The following is a 16,673-nucleotide window of genomic DNA, read 5'->3' as shown; positions in this document are numbered from 1 at the left end:
AGAACACATTCTTATTTTCAATGACAGCCTGGGATCAGTGGGTTAACTGCCTGTTCAGGGGCAGAACGACAGATTTGTACCTTGTCAGCTCGGGGGTTTGAACTCGCAACCTTCCGGTTACTAGTCCAACGCTCTAACCACTAGGCTACGCTGCCGCCCCGAAGAGACTTCATCAGTCTCTCATTCACAATGAGACAAGCACTTTGACAAGCACGTTTAGCTTAAAATGTTGATCAACTATTAGCCTACTGCACAGCAATGTGCACATGGTAGTAGGCTATACACACAAATGTTCCATTAGCAGAAAACACAATTCTCAAAAGTGACCACAAATGTGATTATGTAATGCTTTTACAATGGTGCATTATTATGGTGAAAATTAACTTCCCCAAACTTGAAACTAACGCTGCTTATAAATGCCAGTTAGGCTCTACACCCCTTGTAAAGCAGATTAATGTGCTTAATTAAAAAAATTATTTGGCCGCTTTAGTTGTGATACTAACCTTATTAAAACATACAGGCCTATGGGCTAGACTACATGAGGTGTGATACTAACCTTAAAACATACAGGCCTGTGGGCTAGGCTACATGAGGTGTGATACTAACCTTATTAAAACATACAGGCCTATGGGCTTGGCTACATGGTGTGATACTAACCTTATTAAAACATACAGGCCTGTGGGCTAGACTACATGAGGTGTGATACTAACCTTATTAAAACATACAGGCCTGTGGGCTTGGCTACATGAGTGTGATACTAACCTTATTAAAACATACAGACCTATGGGCTTGGCTACATGAGGTATGATACTAACCTTATTAAAACATACAGGCCTATGGGCTTGGCTACATGAGTGTGATACTAACCTTATTAAAACATACAACAGATAATACATCATTCACAAGAGATAATATATATCATTCACAACAGATAATATATCATTCACAAGAGATAATATATATATCATTCACAAGAGATAATATATCATTCACAAGAGATAATATATATATCATTCACAAGAGATAATATATATATCATTCACAACAGATAATATATCATTCACAAGAGATAATATATATATCATTCACAAGAGATAATATATCATTCACAAGAGATAATATATATATCATTCACAAGAGATAATATATCATTCACAAGAGATAATATATCATTCACAAGAGATAATATATCATTCACAAGAGATAATATATCTTTCACAAGAGATAATATATATATCATTCACAAGAGATAATATATCATTCACAAGAGATAATATATCATTCACAAGAGATAATATATATATATATCATTCACAAGACATAATATATCATTCACAAGAGATAATATATATATCATTCACAGAGATAATATATCATTCACAAGAGATAATATATCATTCACAAGAGATAATATATATATAATTCACAAGAGATAATATATATTTCATTCACAAGAGATAATATATATTTCATTCACAAGAGATAATATATATATCATTCACAAGAGATAATATATATTTCATTCACAAGATAATATATACATCATTCACAAGAGATAATATATATATCATTCACAAGAGATAATATATCATTCACAAGAGATAATATATCATTCACAAGAGATAATATATCATTCACAAGAGATAATATATAATTCACAAGAGATAATATATATATCATTCACAAGAGATAATATATCTTTCACAAGAGATAATATATATATCATTCACAAGAGATAATATATCATTCACAAGAGATAATATATCATTCACAAGAGATAATATATAAATATCATTCACAAGAGATAATATATCATTCACAAGAGATAATATATCATTCACAAGAGATAATATATAATTCACAAGAGATAATATATATTTCATTCACAAGAGATAATATATATTTCATTCACAAGAGATAATATATATATCATTCACAAGAGATAATATATATTTCATTCACAAGAGATAATATATATATCATTCACAAGAGATAATATATATATCATTCATAATATATATTTCATTCACCAGAGATAATATATAATTAACAAGAGATAATATATATATCATTCACAAGAGATAATATATATATCATTCACAAGAGATAATATATATATTTCATTCACAAGAGATAATATATAATTCACAAGAGATAATATATAATTCACAAGAGATAATATATATATCATTCACAAGACATAATATATCATTCACAAGAGATAATATATATATCATTCAGAAGAGATAATATATCATTCACAAGAGATAATATATATATAATTCACAAGAGATAATATATCATTCAGATAATATATCATTCACAAGAGATAATATATATATCATTCACAAGAGATAATACATAATTCATTAATACATAATTCACAAGAGATAATATATAATTCACAAGAGATAATATATATATCATTCACAAGAGATAATACATATATCATTCACAAGAGATAATACATAATTCACAGAGATAATACATAATTCATAATATATAATTCACAAGAGATAATATATATATCATCACAAGAGATAATATATAATTCACAAGAGATAATATATCATTCACAAGAGATAATATATATATCATTCACAAGAGATAATATATATATCATTCACAAGAGATAATATATATATAATTCATAATATATCATTCACAAGAGATAATATATCATTCACAAGAGATAATATATATATCATTCACAAGAGATAATATATATATCATTCACAAGAGATAATACATCATTCACAAGAGATAATATATCATAATAATATCTCATTAGCCTATCAAGTGGCTAATATTGTCACCCATCAGACTATTCTTGATTTAATATTGTCTTTACATATACTAAATAATATATGTGACATTGGTTTCAATTTAGACCATCATCATGCACCTGTATCGAACAGGGACAGGGGGAAAAATACCCTCCTGTTGTGTTCGTTTCATGTGAATTAATTCTGTGTTTCCGGTCCTAAATGACCACCCTGTTACAGCTGATTATAAATCCATAATAATACATATATTATCACCTAATGTTGTGTTAGATCTTTTCATCAACTTAAGTTCTTGTGAACATTAAACGTTTTGAACTTCTATTTGCTATTGATGGCCTGTAGGCCTCATTGAGTTAAAAAAAAAAGAAGCCAAATGTATGGATTATTTTGACTATAACAAATACTCAGATAAAACATATTGTGCGATTTATCACAGACAAATAACAAGGACTTTCTCCTCCTCACCAGTGTCATGATCAAAGATATGATCAAGAGCCTCACATACAGTTTATCGTTTGTTCATTGTGCTGCCACAGAATGAATCGTGAGAAAGGCCTCAAAAAAAGATGTATATACCAGAACTGGAGAAAAGTTCTATATATTATTGAAACAATGTTGCGATTGTTGGTGAGAATGCCAAGAGGTGTGGTTACCGTGGGGGAAAGATTCTATTGGGGAAAGGTTCCTGTGGGGGTTGCCATGGAAGCCAAGAAGGGGAGTGAGGTGTGTGTGTGTGCTCAAACATACATGCATGTGTGGGTCTGGGAGAGGAAGTGTGTCCATCTGATGAATGGGCATGTGCCTGAACTAAATTTTATACACTAATTGTAGTCTCACCCATTAATTTCACATGACTAGGAACACCACAGGAGCACAAAAGTGAAATAAAACACCTAAAATGTTATGAAAATCATCTAAATGTATTTTTTTGTGTTCATATGCCCTGTGTGGACAAAGTCATGGAACCTTATGACAATCAGATTAAATTTACTACATTTCTCAGAGAGAAAACTTTGGTAAATCGGTCCGATTCGAACGGAACACAACAGGAGGGTTAAATAGCGAACAGAGGACGCTTTTCCCCTGGTTCATGTTCATGCCAGCCAGGTAGGCTATACTCCTGTTGTAAAGAGTAGCAATGTGCTTAATATTAGGAAAGTTGAGAAATAAATATAGTAGGTCTAGTCTATAGAAAGCTGATAGGATCCTCCTTTTTTTAATAGAGGCCATCACTCTGTTTTCTCACACAATTGCATAGCCTAAAGAAATGATAAAAAACGTTGGCTGGTATGCCCTCACCAGTCTGAGCGGTCGGCTGTGAATGCTCTCACCCGCTATTAAAATCATGCTGACTGTGATTTAGTTTCTGACCCTCCACAGGAAGTCCGGTCAGAACAATGCCGATGCTTCTCTGGGTTCCGACCCTCCACAGGAAGTCCGGTCAGAACAATGCCGATGCTTCTCTGGGTTCCGACCCTCCACAGGAAGTCCGGTCAGAACAATGCCGATGCTTCTCTGGGTTCCGACCCGCCACAGGAAGTCCGGTCAGAACAATGCCGATGCTTCTCTGGGTTCCGACCCTCCACAGGAAGTCCGGTCAGAACAATGCCGATGCTTCTCTGGGTTCCGACCCTCCACAGGAAGTCCGGTCAGAACAATGCCGATGCTTCTCTGGGTTCCGACCCTCCACAGGAAGTCCGGTCAGAACAATGCCGATGCTTCTCTGGGTTCCGACCCGCCACAGGAAGTCCGGTCAGAACAATGCCGATGCTTCTCTGGTTTCCGACCCTCCACAGGAAGTCCGGTCAGAACAATGCCGATGCTTCTCTGGGTTCCGAACCTCCACAGGAAGTCCGGTCAGAACAATGCCGATGCTTCTCTGGTTTCCGACCCTCCACAGGAAGTCCGGTCAGAACAATGCCGGTGCTTCTCTGGGTCAGGGTTGCATTTCCTTTTCCTCTTCACCAACAGTACACTTTGTGTGTTGTAGCCCTGGATAAACTCACCTGAAACTCTGATCTTCCCTGTGTTTGGGAATTAAAATGCCTCCCCTACTCCCAACAGCAGTGGTTCCCAGCTCCAGTCCCAGTACGCACAACAGTACACTTTGTGTGTTGTAGCCCTGGATAAACTCACCTGATTCAACTCATTGAAGGACTGATGATTAGTTAACAAGTAGAATAAGGTGTGTTTGTCGAGGGCTACAACAAACTGTACTGCTGGTAGTACTGGAGGACTGGAGTAGGGCTGCTATAGGGAATAGGGTGCCATTTGGGACACAGTCATAATATGAGTGACCAATATGCTGTCTAGATCTATTATCTCATCCTACCTGCCGGTCCCGTCAGCCGGGGGCCCCTGTGCTCCCGGGACGACCAGGAGGTCCAGCGAGGCCCACAGCGTTTCTACCAGGAATACCAGGGATACCAGGAATACCTGGAGGCCCCTGGGGGCCTGGGGAACCAGGTGGACTGGGGGAGCCCTGAGCTCCAGGAGGAGCCCTCTTCCTTCCTGGGGCACAAGGACACACCGGAAATACATAATGAGTATCATTTCTATTGTTATACGAAAGGATATCTGGTGCCTAAAGTCAACTGACTGATAACTAAACAGGTGTCTACAGCTCAACTAAGGCAGAGAGTTTCAACAAAACAGGTAGTCTGAGTCTCATTAAGTCCATGAGGAAACGTTATCTGGGCACCATGAACTCAGTGCTTTACAGGAGGCTCATAGGAGGAAACATTACTGGAGGCTCAGAGGAGGAAACATTACAGGAGGCTCAGAGGAGGAAACATTACAGGAGGCTCAGAGGAGGAAACATTACAGGAGGCTCAGAGGAGGAAACATTACAGGAGGCTCAGAGGAGGAAACATTACTGGAGGCTCAGAGGAGGAAAGATTACAGGAGGCTCAGAGGAGGAAAGATTACAGGAGGCTCAGAGGAGGAAACATTACAGGAGGCTCAGAGGAGGAAACATTACAGGAGGCTCAGAGGAGGAAACATTACAGGAGGCTCAGAGGAGGAAACATTACAGGAGGCTCAGAGGAGGAAACATTACAGGAGGCTCAGAGGAGAAAACATTACAGGAGGCTCAGAGGAGGAAACATTACTGGAGGCTCATAGGAGGAAACATTACTGGAGGCTCATAGGAGGAAACATTACAGGAAATCACCTTTCTTTCTTCTTTCCGTTTCTTTCCGTTTCCCAGTTGATTCTGAAAGACAAACAGAAACAAGTGTTTAATCAAGTCTTGATGGTGAACTGAACACCAGGTATCAGATATCTACAACAATATACAATCTCTACTTCCCTGAATACAACAACCTCTACCTCCCTGAATACAGTAACACTACAACCTCTACCTCCCTGAATACAGTAACACTACAACCTCTACCTCCCTGAATACAGTAACACTACAACCTCTACCTCCCTGAATACAGTAACACTACAACCTCTACCTCCCTGAATACAGTAACACTACAACCTCTACCTCCCTGAATACAGTAACACTACAACCTCTACTTCCCTGAATACAGTAACACTACAACCTCTACTTCCTGAATACAGTAACACTACAACCTCTACTCCTGAATACAGTAACACTACAACCTCTACCTCCCTGAATACAGTAACACTACAACCTCTACCTCCCTGAATACAGTAACACTACAACCTCTACCTCCCTGAATACAGTAACACTACAACCTCTACCTCCCTGAATACAGTAACACTACAACCTCTACCTCCCTGAATACAGTAACACTACAACCTCCACCTCCTGAATACAGTAACACTACAGCCTCTACTTCCCTGAATACAGTAACACTACAACCTCTACCTCCTGAATACAGTAACACTACAACCTCTACTTCCCTGAATACAGTAACACTACAACCTCTACTTCCTGAATACAGTAACACTACAACCTCTACCTCCTGAATACAGTAACACTACAACCTCTACCTCCTGAATACAACAACCTCTACCTCCCTGAATACAGTAACACTACAACCTCTACTTCCCTGAATACAGTAACACTACAACCTCTACCTCCCTGAATACAGTAACACTACAACCTCTACCTCCCTGAATACAGTAACACTACAACCTCTACCTCCCTGAATACAGTAACACTACAACCTCTACCTCCTGAATACAGTAACACTACAACCTCTACCTCCCTGAATACAGTAACACTACAACCTCTACCTCCTGAATACAGTAACACTACAACCTCTACCTCCTGAATACAGTAACACTACAACCTCTACCTCCCTGAATACAACAACCTCTACCTCCTGAATACAGTAACACTACAACCTCTATTTCCCTGAATACAGTAACACTACAACCTCTACCTCCCTGAATACAACAACCTCTACTCCTGAATACAGTAACACTACAACCTCTACTTCCTAAATACAGTAACACTACAACCTCTACCTCCTGAATACAGTAACACTACAACCTCTACCTCCTGAATACAGTAACACTACAACCTCTACCTCCCTGATACATAACCTCTACCTCCCTGAATACAGTAACACTGTGTGTGTCTGTGGTGTGTGTGTCTATGTGTGGTGTGTGTGTGTGTGTTTATCTGTGGTGTGTGTGTGTGTGTGTGTGTCTATGTGTGGTGTGTGTGTATCTATCTGTGGTGTGTGTGTGTGTGTCTATGTGTGGTGTGTGTGTGTGTATCTGTGGTGTATGTGTGTGTATTGCGGTGTGTGTGTGTATCTGCGGTGTGTGTGTGTGTGGTGTGTGTGTGTGTCTGTGGTGTGTGTGTGTGTGTGTCTATCTGTGGTGTGTGTGTATTGTGCTCTGTGGTGTGTATTGCGCTCTGTGGTGTGTGTGTGTGTCTATCATGGTGTGTGTGTATCTGCGGTGTGTGTGTATCTGCGGTGTGTGTGTGTGTATTCCAGTAATTTCTAAGTGTGGTTTCACCTCAGCCTGAAGCGTTCTTAGACCAGATCAGGCTGTGTGTGTGTGTGTGTGTGTGTGTCTGCGGTGTGTGTGTGTGTCTGCGGTGTGTGTGTGTGTAGGGCTGCAGTGGATCATTAGAGATCTTCCTGCCAAAACACTGTCCATTGAATTAGCCTCAGATGGGAGATGTAGCTAGATGAAAGTGTGTGTATTAATTCACACATGGTAGAAGGGCATCACCATCATCACCAGCCGTACTTGTGTTTGAGTGTTGGTGGGTGTGTGTGTGTGTTTGGTGTTGGTGGGTGTGTGTGTGTTTGAGTTTTGGTGGGTGTGTGTGTGTTTGAGTGTTGGTGGGTGTGTGTGTGTTTGAGTGTTTGAGTGTTGGTGGGTGTATGTGTGTTTTGAGTGTTGGTGGGTGTGTGTGTGTGTGTGTGTGTGTTTGAGTGTTGGTGTGTGTGTGTGTGTTTTGAGTGTTGGTGGGTGTGTGTGTGTGTGTTTGGTGTTGGTGGGTGTGTGTGTGTGTTTTGAGTGTTGCTGGGTGTGTGTGTGTGTGTGTGTTTGAGTGTTGGTGGGTGTGTGTGTGTGTTTGTTTGAGTGTTGGTGTGTGTGTGTTTTGAGTGTTGGTGGGTGTGTGTGTGTGTTTAGTGTTGCTGGGTGTGTGCGTGTGTGTGTTTGAGTGTTGGTGGGTGTGTGTGTGTGTGTGTGTGTGTGTGTGTGTGTGTGTGTGTTTGGTGTTGGTGGGTGGGTGTGTGTGTGTGTTGGTGTGTGTGTGTGTTGGTGTGTGTGTGTGTTGGTGTGTGTGTGTGTGTGTGTGTGTGTGTGTGTGTGTGTGTGTGTGTGTGTGTGTGTGTGTGTGTGTGTTTGAGTGTTGGTGGGTGTGTGTGTGTGTGTTTGAGTGTTGGTGTTTGGTGTTGGTGGGTGTGTGTGTGTGTGTGTGTGTGTGTTACCGGGGGGCTGTCTCAGAGGGACGTACCAGGGAGCTGTCTCAGAGGGACGTACCAGGGGGGCTGTCTCAGAGGGCGTACCAGGGGGGGGTCTCAGAGGGCGTGCCAGGGGGCTGTCTCAGAGGGCGTGCCAGGGGGCTGTCTCAGAGGGCGTACCAGGGGGGCTGTCTCAGAGGACGTACCAGGGGGCTGTCTCAGAGGATGTACCAGGGGGGCTGTCTCAGAGGGCGTGCCAGAGGGGCTGTCTCAGAGGGCGTACCAGGGGCTGTCTCAGAGGGCGTGCAGGGGGCTGTCTCAGAGGACGTACCAGGGGGCTGTCTCAGAGGACGTACCAGGGGGGCTGTCTCAGAGGGCGTACCAGGGGCTGTCTCAGAGGACGTACCAGGGGCTGTCTCAGAGGACGTACCAGGGGGCTGTCTCAGAGGACGTACCAGGGGGGCTGTCTCAGAGGACGCACCAGGGGGCTGTCTCAGAGGGCGTACCAGGGGCTGTCTCAGAGGACGTACCAGGGAGGCTGTCTCAGAGGGCGTACCAGGGGGGCTGTCTCAGAGGACGTACCAGGGGGGCTGTCTCAGAGGACGTTTCAGGGGCTGTCTCAGAGGGGCGTGCCAGGGGGCTGTCTCAGAGGACGGCGTGCCAGGGGGGCTGTCTCAGAGGGCGTACCAGGCGGGGCTGTCTCAGAGGGCGTACCAGGGGGGCTGTCTCAGAGGATGTACCAGGGGCTGTCTCAGAGGACGACCGGGGGAGCTGTCTCAGAGGGCGTACCAGGGGCTGTCTCAGAGGGCCCGTACCAGGGGGGGCTGTCTCAGAGGACGTACCAGGGCTGTCTCAGAGGACGTACCAGGGGCTGTCTCAGAGGAGCGTACCGGGGGGGCTGTCTCAGAGGACGTGCCAGGGGGGCTGTCTCAGAGGGGGCGTACCAGGGGGCTGTCTCAGGGGGCGTGCCAGGGGGGCTGTCTCAGAGGACGTACCAGGGGGGCTGTCTCAGAGGGCGTGCCAGGGCTGTCTCAGAGGGCGTACCAGGGGGGCTGTCTCAGAGGACAGGGGGGCTGTCTCAGAGGACAGGGGGGCTGTCTCAGAGGACGTGCCAGGGGGGCTGTCTCAGAGGACAGGGGGGCTGTCTCAGAGGACAGGGGGAGCTGTCTCAGAGGGCGTGCCAGGGGGCTGTCTCAGAGGACGAGGGGGCTGTCTCAGAGGGACAGGGGAGGGCTGTCTCAGAGGACAGGGGGCTGTCTCAGAGGACAGGGGGGCTGTCTCAGAGGACAGGGGGGCTGTCTCAGAGGACAGGGGGGCTGTCTCAGAGGACAGGGGGCTGTCTCAGAGGACAGGGGGGCTGTCTCAGAGGACAGGGGGCTGTCTCCAGAGGACAGGGGGGCTGTCTCAGGGACAGGGGGCTGTCTCAGGGACAGGGGGGCTGTCTCAGAGGACAGGGGGGCTGTCTCAGAGGACAGGGGGCTGTCTCAGAGGACGTGCCAGGGGCTGTCTCAGAGGACAGGGGGGCTGTCTCAGAGGACAGGGGGCTGTCTCAGAGGACAGGGGGCTGTCTCAGAGGACAGGGGGCTGTCTCAGAGGGCGTGCCGGGGCTGTCTCAGAGGACAGGGGGGCTGTCTCAGAGGACAGGGGGGCTGTCTCAGAGGACAGGGGGGCTGTCTCAGAGGACGTGCCAGGTTTTGACATATTGATGTTCCATTCATTTCACTGATTTAGATGATGAACCTCCATCTTCAGCTTTTGTTCTCGATGTTTAGAATGTGAGCTATGCAAATAAAAACAAGCCTTGGGTCTTTGAAGATGACGGTCTCCGGGAGTAACACGTGTGTGCACACACACACACACACACACACACACACACACACACACACACACACACACACCTCCAGAGGCTGAGACTACAAAAGGATTTGTGTGTGTGTTGAGGGCAAGGAGAGCAGGGGTCTGGTAGTGGTTAGTGGTTAGAGGTTAGAGGTTAGTGGTTAGAGGTTAGTGGTTAGAGGTTAGAGGTTAATGGTTAGAGGTTAGTGGTTAGAGGTTAGAGGTTAGTGGTTAGTGTCTCTCAGTTTTACAGATTGATGATGAATGTCCAAAAGGTGAGCTTTTTCTGCTAATTTAAACCCAATAACTGCGCTTCCCACAAGTAATCAGTCAGCTCCCTGTAATCAGTCTAAAGGAATGTCCTGTAATCACCAGTCTAAAGGAATGTCCTGTAATCACCAGTCTAAAGGAATGTCCTGTAATCACCAGTCTAAAGGAATGTCCTGTAAATCACCAGTCTAAAGGAATGTCCTGTAAATCACCAGTCTAAAGGAATGTCCTGTAATCACCAGTCTAAAGGAATGTCCTGTAAATCACCAGTCTAAAGGAATGTCCTGTAAATCACCAGTCTAAAGGAATGTCCTGTAAATCACCAGTCTAAAGGAATGTCCTGTAATCACCAGTCTAAAGGAATGTCCTGTAATCACCAGTCTAAAGGAATGTCCTGTAATCACCAGTCTAAAGGAATGTCCTGTAATCACCAGTCTAAAGGAATGTCCTGTAATCACCAGTCTAAAGGAATGTCCTGTAAATCACCAGTCTAAAGGAATGTCCTGTAAATCACCAGTCTAAAGGAATGTCCTGTAATCACCAGTCTAAAGGAATGTCCTGTAATCACCAGTCTAAAGGAATGTCCTGTAATCACCAGTCTAAAGGAATGTCCTGTAAATCACCAGTCTAAAGGAATGTCCTGTAAATCACCAGTCTAAAGGAATGTCCTGTAAATCACCAGTCTAAAGGAATGTCCCAGTGTGTCCTGTAAATCACCAGTCTAAAGGAATGTCCTGTAATCACCAGTCTAAAGGAATGTCCTGTAATCAGTCTAAAGGAATGTCCTGTAAATCACCAGTCTAAAGGAATGTCCTGTAAATCACCAGTCTAAAGGAATGTCCTGTAAATCACCAGTCTAAAGGAATGTCCTGTAAATCACCAGTCTAAAGGAATGTCCTGTAAATCACCAGTCTAAAGGAATGTCCTGTAAATCACCAGTCTAAAGGAATGTCCTGTAATCACCAGTCTAAAGGAATGTCCTGTAAATCACCAGTCTAAAGGAATGTCCTGTAATCACCAGTCTAAAGGAATGTCCTGTAATCACCAGTCTAAAGGAATGTCCTGTAATCACCAGTCTAAAGGAATGTCCTGTAATCACCAGTCTAAAGGAATGTCCTGTAAATCACCAGTCTAAAGGAATGTCCTGTAATCACCAGTCTAAAGAAATGTCCTGTAATCACCAGTCTAAAGGAATGTCCTGTAAATCACCAGTCTAAAATGTCCTGTAATCACCTAATGATCGGGGCGGCAGGGTAGCCTAGTGGTTAGAGCGTTGGTTCAAACCCCGAGCTGACAAAGTACAAATCTGTCGTTCTGCCCCTGAACAGGCAGTTAACCCACTGTTCCTAGGCCAGTTAACCCACTGTTCCTAGGCCAGTTAACCCACTGTTCCTAGGCCAGTTAACCCACTGTTCCTAGACCAGTTAACCCACTGTTCCTAGGCCAGTTAACCCACTGTTCCTAGGCCAGTTAACCCACTGTTCCTAGACCAGTTAACCCACTGTTCCTAGACCAGTTAACCCACTGTTCCTAGACCAGTTAACCCACTGTTCCTAGACCAGTTAACCCACTGTTCCTAGACCAGTTAACCCACTGTTCCCAGGCCGTCATTGAAAATAAGAATTGGTTCTTAACTGACTTGCCTAGTTAAATAAAGGTTAAATAAAAAAATTCAAATAAAAAAATGATCCGAGGGGACATTATGTAGATTCTCTGATCCTGAATACCTACTACTTTAGACCAGGGCCCTTTTCCCTACTTTAGACCAGGGCCCTATTCCCTACTTTAGACCAGGGCCCTATTCCCTACTTTAGACCAGGGCCCTATTCCCTACTTTAGACCAGAGCCCTATTCCCAATATAGTACACTACTATAGACCCTATTCCCTATATAGTACACTACTTTAAACCAGAACTTTATTCCCTATATAGAGCACTACTTTAGACCAGGGCCATATTCCCTACTTTAGACCAGAATCTTATTCCCTATATAGTACACTACTTTAGACCAGAGCCCTATTCCCTATATAGAGCACTACTTTAGACCAGGGCCCTATTCCCTACTTTAAACCAGAGCCCTATTCCCTATACAGTGCACTACTTTAGACCAGGGCCCTATTCCCTATATAGTGCACAACTTTAAACCAGAGCCCTATTCCCTATACAGTGCACTACTTTAGACCAGGGCCCATAGGGAAAAGGGTGTCCTTTGGGCCACACAGATAAATACCCAACAAGACAACTAACTAAAGGCAGGTGCTGTGGCTGAGAGTAATGTCCCCTGCTGACTACTGTGAGGTCCATGTTTATCTTGGACCAATCGCAAAACGGGCCAGACCCTAATTTCCTAATTCAACAATCAGAAAATTGACGAGGAGGGAAGGGCATGCAACGCAATGATCAGGCTGGCAGGAGGATTATCTCCAGCTACAGAACAGAGAGACGGCTGACCTTCAAACAGAGAAGCGACTGACGTTCAAACAGAGAGACGACTGACCTTCAAACAGAGAGGGCGACTGACGTTCAAACAGAGGCGACTGACGTTCAAACAGAGAGACAGCTGACCTTCAAACAGAGAGACAGCTGACCTTCAAACAGAGAGACGACTGACCTTCAAACAGAGAGACGACTGACGACTGACCTTCAAACAGAGAGACGACTGACCTTCAAACAGAGAGACGACTGACCTTCAAACAGAGAGACGACTGACCTTCAAACAGAGAGGCGACTGACCTTCAAACAGAGAGACGACTGACCTTCAAACAGAGAGGCGACTGACCTTCAAACAGAGAGACGACTGACCTTCAAACAGAGACTGACCTTCAAACAGAGAGACGACTGACCTTCAAACAGAGAGACGGCTGACCTTCAAACAGAGAGACGAGACTGACCTTCAAACAGAGAGACGACTGACCTTCAAACAGAGAGACGACTGACATTCAAACAGAGAGACGATGAGTTGATCTGTAGCTGACCCTGCCTGTCTAGCTAGCTTCAGGAGACAGGCTCTGTAGCTGACTGCCTGTCTAGCTAGCTTCAGGAGACAGGCTCTGTAGCTGACTGCCTGTCTAGCTAGCTTCAGGAGACAGGCTCTGTAGCTGACCCTGTCGAGCTAGCTTCAGGAGACAGGCTCTGTAGCTGACCCTGCCTGTCTAGCTAGCTTCAGGGGACAGGCTCTGTGGCTGACTCTGCCTGTCTAGCTAGCTTCAGGAGACAGGCTCTGTAGCTGACCCTGCCTGTCTAGCTAGCTTCAGGAGACAGGCTCTGTAGCTGACCCTGTCTAGCTAGCGTCAGGGAACAGGCTCTGTAGCTGACCCTGTCTAGCTAGCTTCAGGGGACAGGCTCTGTAGCTGACCCTGTCTAGCTAGCTTCAGGGGACAGGCTCTGTAGCTGACCCTGTCTAGCTAGCCTCAGGGGACAGGCTCTGTAGCTGACCCTGTCTAGCTAGCTTCAGGAGACAGGCTCTGTAGCTGACCCTGTCTAGCTAGCTTCAGGGGACAGGCTCTGTAGCTGACCCTGTCTAGCTAGCCTCAGGGGACAGGCTCTGTAGCTGACCCTGTCTAGCTAGCCTCAGGGGACAGGCTCTGTAGCTGACCCTGTCTGTCGTGTCTGTATGTGTGTGTGCAGGATGGAATACACAGTTCAAACATGAACACTGTGTAGTTGGTTGAGCTAAAGCCCATACCTGAGTCAGATTGTTTCCTTGGGCTCCGTTTGGCTCTGTGAATACTGCTGCTGTCCCCTGGGGCTGTGGGGGTCTGGTGGGGTGGTCATCCAACTGTCTGTGAATACTGCTGCTGTCCCCTGGGGCTGTGGGGGCCTGGTGGGGTGGCCATCCGTCTGTCTGTGAATACTGCTGCTGTCCCTGGGGCTGTGGGGTCTGGTGGGGTGGCCATCCGGCTGTCTGTGAATACTGCTGCTGTCCCCTGGGGCTGTGGGGGTCTGGTGGGGTGGTCATCCAACTGTCTGTGAATACTGCTGCTGTCCCCTGGGGCTGTGGGGGCCTGGTGGGGTGGCCATCCGGCTGTCTGTGAATACTGCTGCTGTCCCCTGGGGCTGTGGGGGTCTGGTGGGGTGGCCATCCGGCTGTCTGTGGAGCAACCTCTCCTGTTAAAACAGAATCAGAACACTGCTCAGGATAGCAATATTTAAGCCTACCCCTGTTCAAAGTAGACTGTCTTTTGAAGACTTCCTTACTCAGTCACATGTTGTCATGTTACCATGACATCAAGTCATCAAATCAAAATGTATTTGCCACACACTTCGTAGACAACGGGTGTAAAACAGTGAAATGATTTACTTATGAGTCCTTTCCCAAAACGCAAAAGTTAAAGAAAATATAAAAATAAAACATTGAAAAAATGACAATAGGAATAAATACACAAATAAAAATAAATCAGTAAAAAAATAACACGGCTGTATACAGGAAGTAGAAAATAACACGGCTATATACAGGAAGTAGAAAATAACACGGCTATATACAGGAAGTAGAAAATAACACGGCTGTATACAGGAAGTAGAAAATAACACGGCTATATACAGGAAGTAGAAAATAACATGGCTATATAGAGGAAGTAGAAAATAACACGGCTATAAACAGGAAGTAGAAAATAACACGGCTATAAACAGGAAGTAGAAAATAACACGGCTATATACAGGAAGTAGAAAATAACACGGCTATAAACAGGAAGTAGAAAATAACACGGCTATATACAGGAAGTAGAAAATAACACGGCTATATACAGGAAGTAGAAAATAACACGGCTATATACAGGAAGTAGAAAATAACACGGCTATATACAGGAAGTAGAAAATAACACGGCTATATACAGGAAGTAGAAAATAACACGGCTATATACAGGAAGTAGAAAATAACACGGCTATATACAGGAAGTAGAAAATAACATGGCTATATACAGGAAGTAGAGTACTTAGTGAGTACTGTCAGTATTGTACTGCCCTGTATTATACAGTACAGTACTGTATCTTACTTTCTAAGACATGCTACCTGACTGGCCCTACATTAACTAAGACATGCTACCTGACTGGCCCTACGTTAACTAAGACATGCTACCTGACTGGCCCTACATTAACTAAGACATGCTACCTGACTGGCCCTAAATTAACTAAGACATGCTACCGGACTGGCCCTACATTAACTAAGACATGCTACCTGACTGGCCCTACATTAACTAAGACATGGTACCTGACTGGCCCTACATTAACTAAGACATGCTACCTGACTGGCCCTACATTAACTAAGACATGCTACCTGACTGGCCCTACATTAACTAATACATGCTACCCAGCTGGCCCTACATTAACTAAGACATGCTACCTGACTGGCCCTACATTAACTAAGACATCCTACCTGACTGGCCCTACATTAACTAAGACATGCTACCCAGCTGACCCTACATTAACTAAGACATGCTACCCAGCTGGCCCTACATTAACTAAGACATGCTACCCAGCTGGCCCTACATTAACTAAGACATGCTACCTGACTGGCCCTACATTAACTAATATATATATATATATATATGCCATTATATATATGCCATTTAGCAGACGCTTTTATCCAAAGCGACTTACAGTCATGTGTGCATACATTCTATGTATGGGTGGTCCCGGGAACCGAACCCACTACCCTGGCGTTACAAGCGCCATGCTCTACCAACTGAGCTACAGAAGGACACAACTAAGACATTCTACCTGACTGACCCTACATTAACTAAGACATGCTACCCAGCTGACCCTACATTAACTAAGACATGCTACCTGACTGGCCCTACATTAACTAAGACATGCTACCCAGCTGGCCCTACATTAACTAAGACATGCTACCTGACTGGCCTTACATTAACTAAGACATGCTACCTGACTGGCCCTACATTAACTAAGACATGGTACCTGACTGGCCCTACATTAACTAA

General features: G+C 44.5%; 1 protein-coding gene and 1 long non-coding RNA gene across 2 annotated transcripts in view; both read right to left on the bottom strand.

Moving 5' to 3' along the window:
• The window catches only part of LOC127923225 (ectodysplasin-A-like), a 12,299-nt gene extending 8,166 nt beyond the window's left edge, over window positions 1–4,133 (bottom strand). The window contains exon 1 of the mRNA XM_052507208.1: window positions 4,118–4,133. Coding sequence (XP_052363168.1) covers window positions 4,118–4,133 — 16 coding nt within the window. The remainder of the gene's footprint in view (window positions 1–4,117) is intronic.
• Window positions 4,134–5,159: 1,026 nt separating this feature from the next.
• LOC127923226 (uncharacterized) lies at window positions 5,160–14,554 on the bottom strand. Its single transcript, XR_008113766.1, has 3 exons — window positions 14,423–14,554; window positions 5,959–6,000; window positions 5,160–5,297 (listed from the first exon to the last, which is right to left on the bottom strand). It is a non-coding gene; the product is annotated as an uncharacterized LOC127923226 (long non-coding RNA).
• Window positions 14,555–16,673: the final 2,119 nt, after the last annotated feature.

The sequence above is a fragment of the Oncorhynchus keta genome, unplaced genomic scaffold (assembly GCF_023373465.1).
Source record: "Oncorhynchus keta strain PuntledgeMale-10-30-2019 unplaced genomic scaffold, Oket_V2 Un_contig_28909_pilon_pilon, whole genome shotgun sequence".
In the NCBI taxonomy this organism is placed as follows: Eukaryota; Metazoa; Chordata; class Actinopteri; order Salmoniformes; family Salmonidae; genus Oncorhynchus; species Oncorhynchus keta.
Note: the sequence above shows the minus strand (reverse complement) of the source record. Positions and strands in the feature narration are given on the sequence as shown.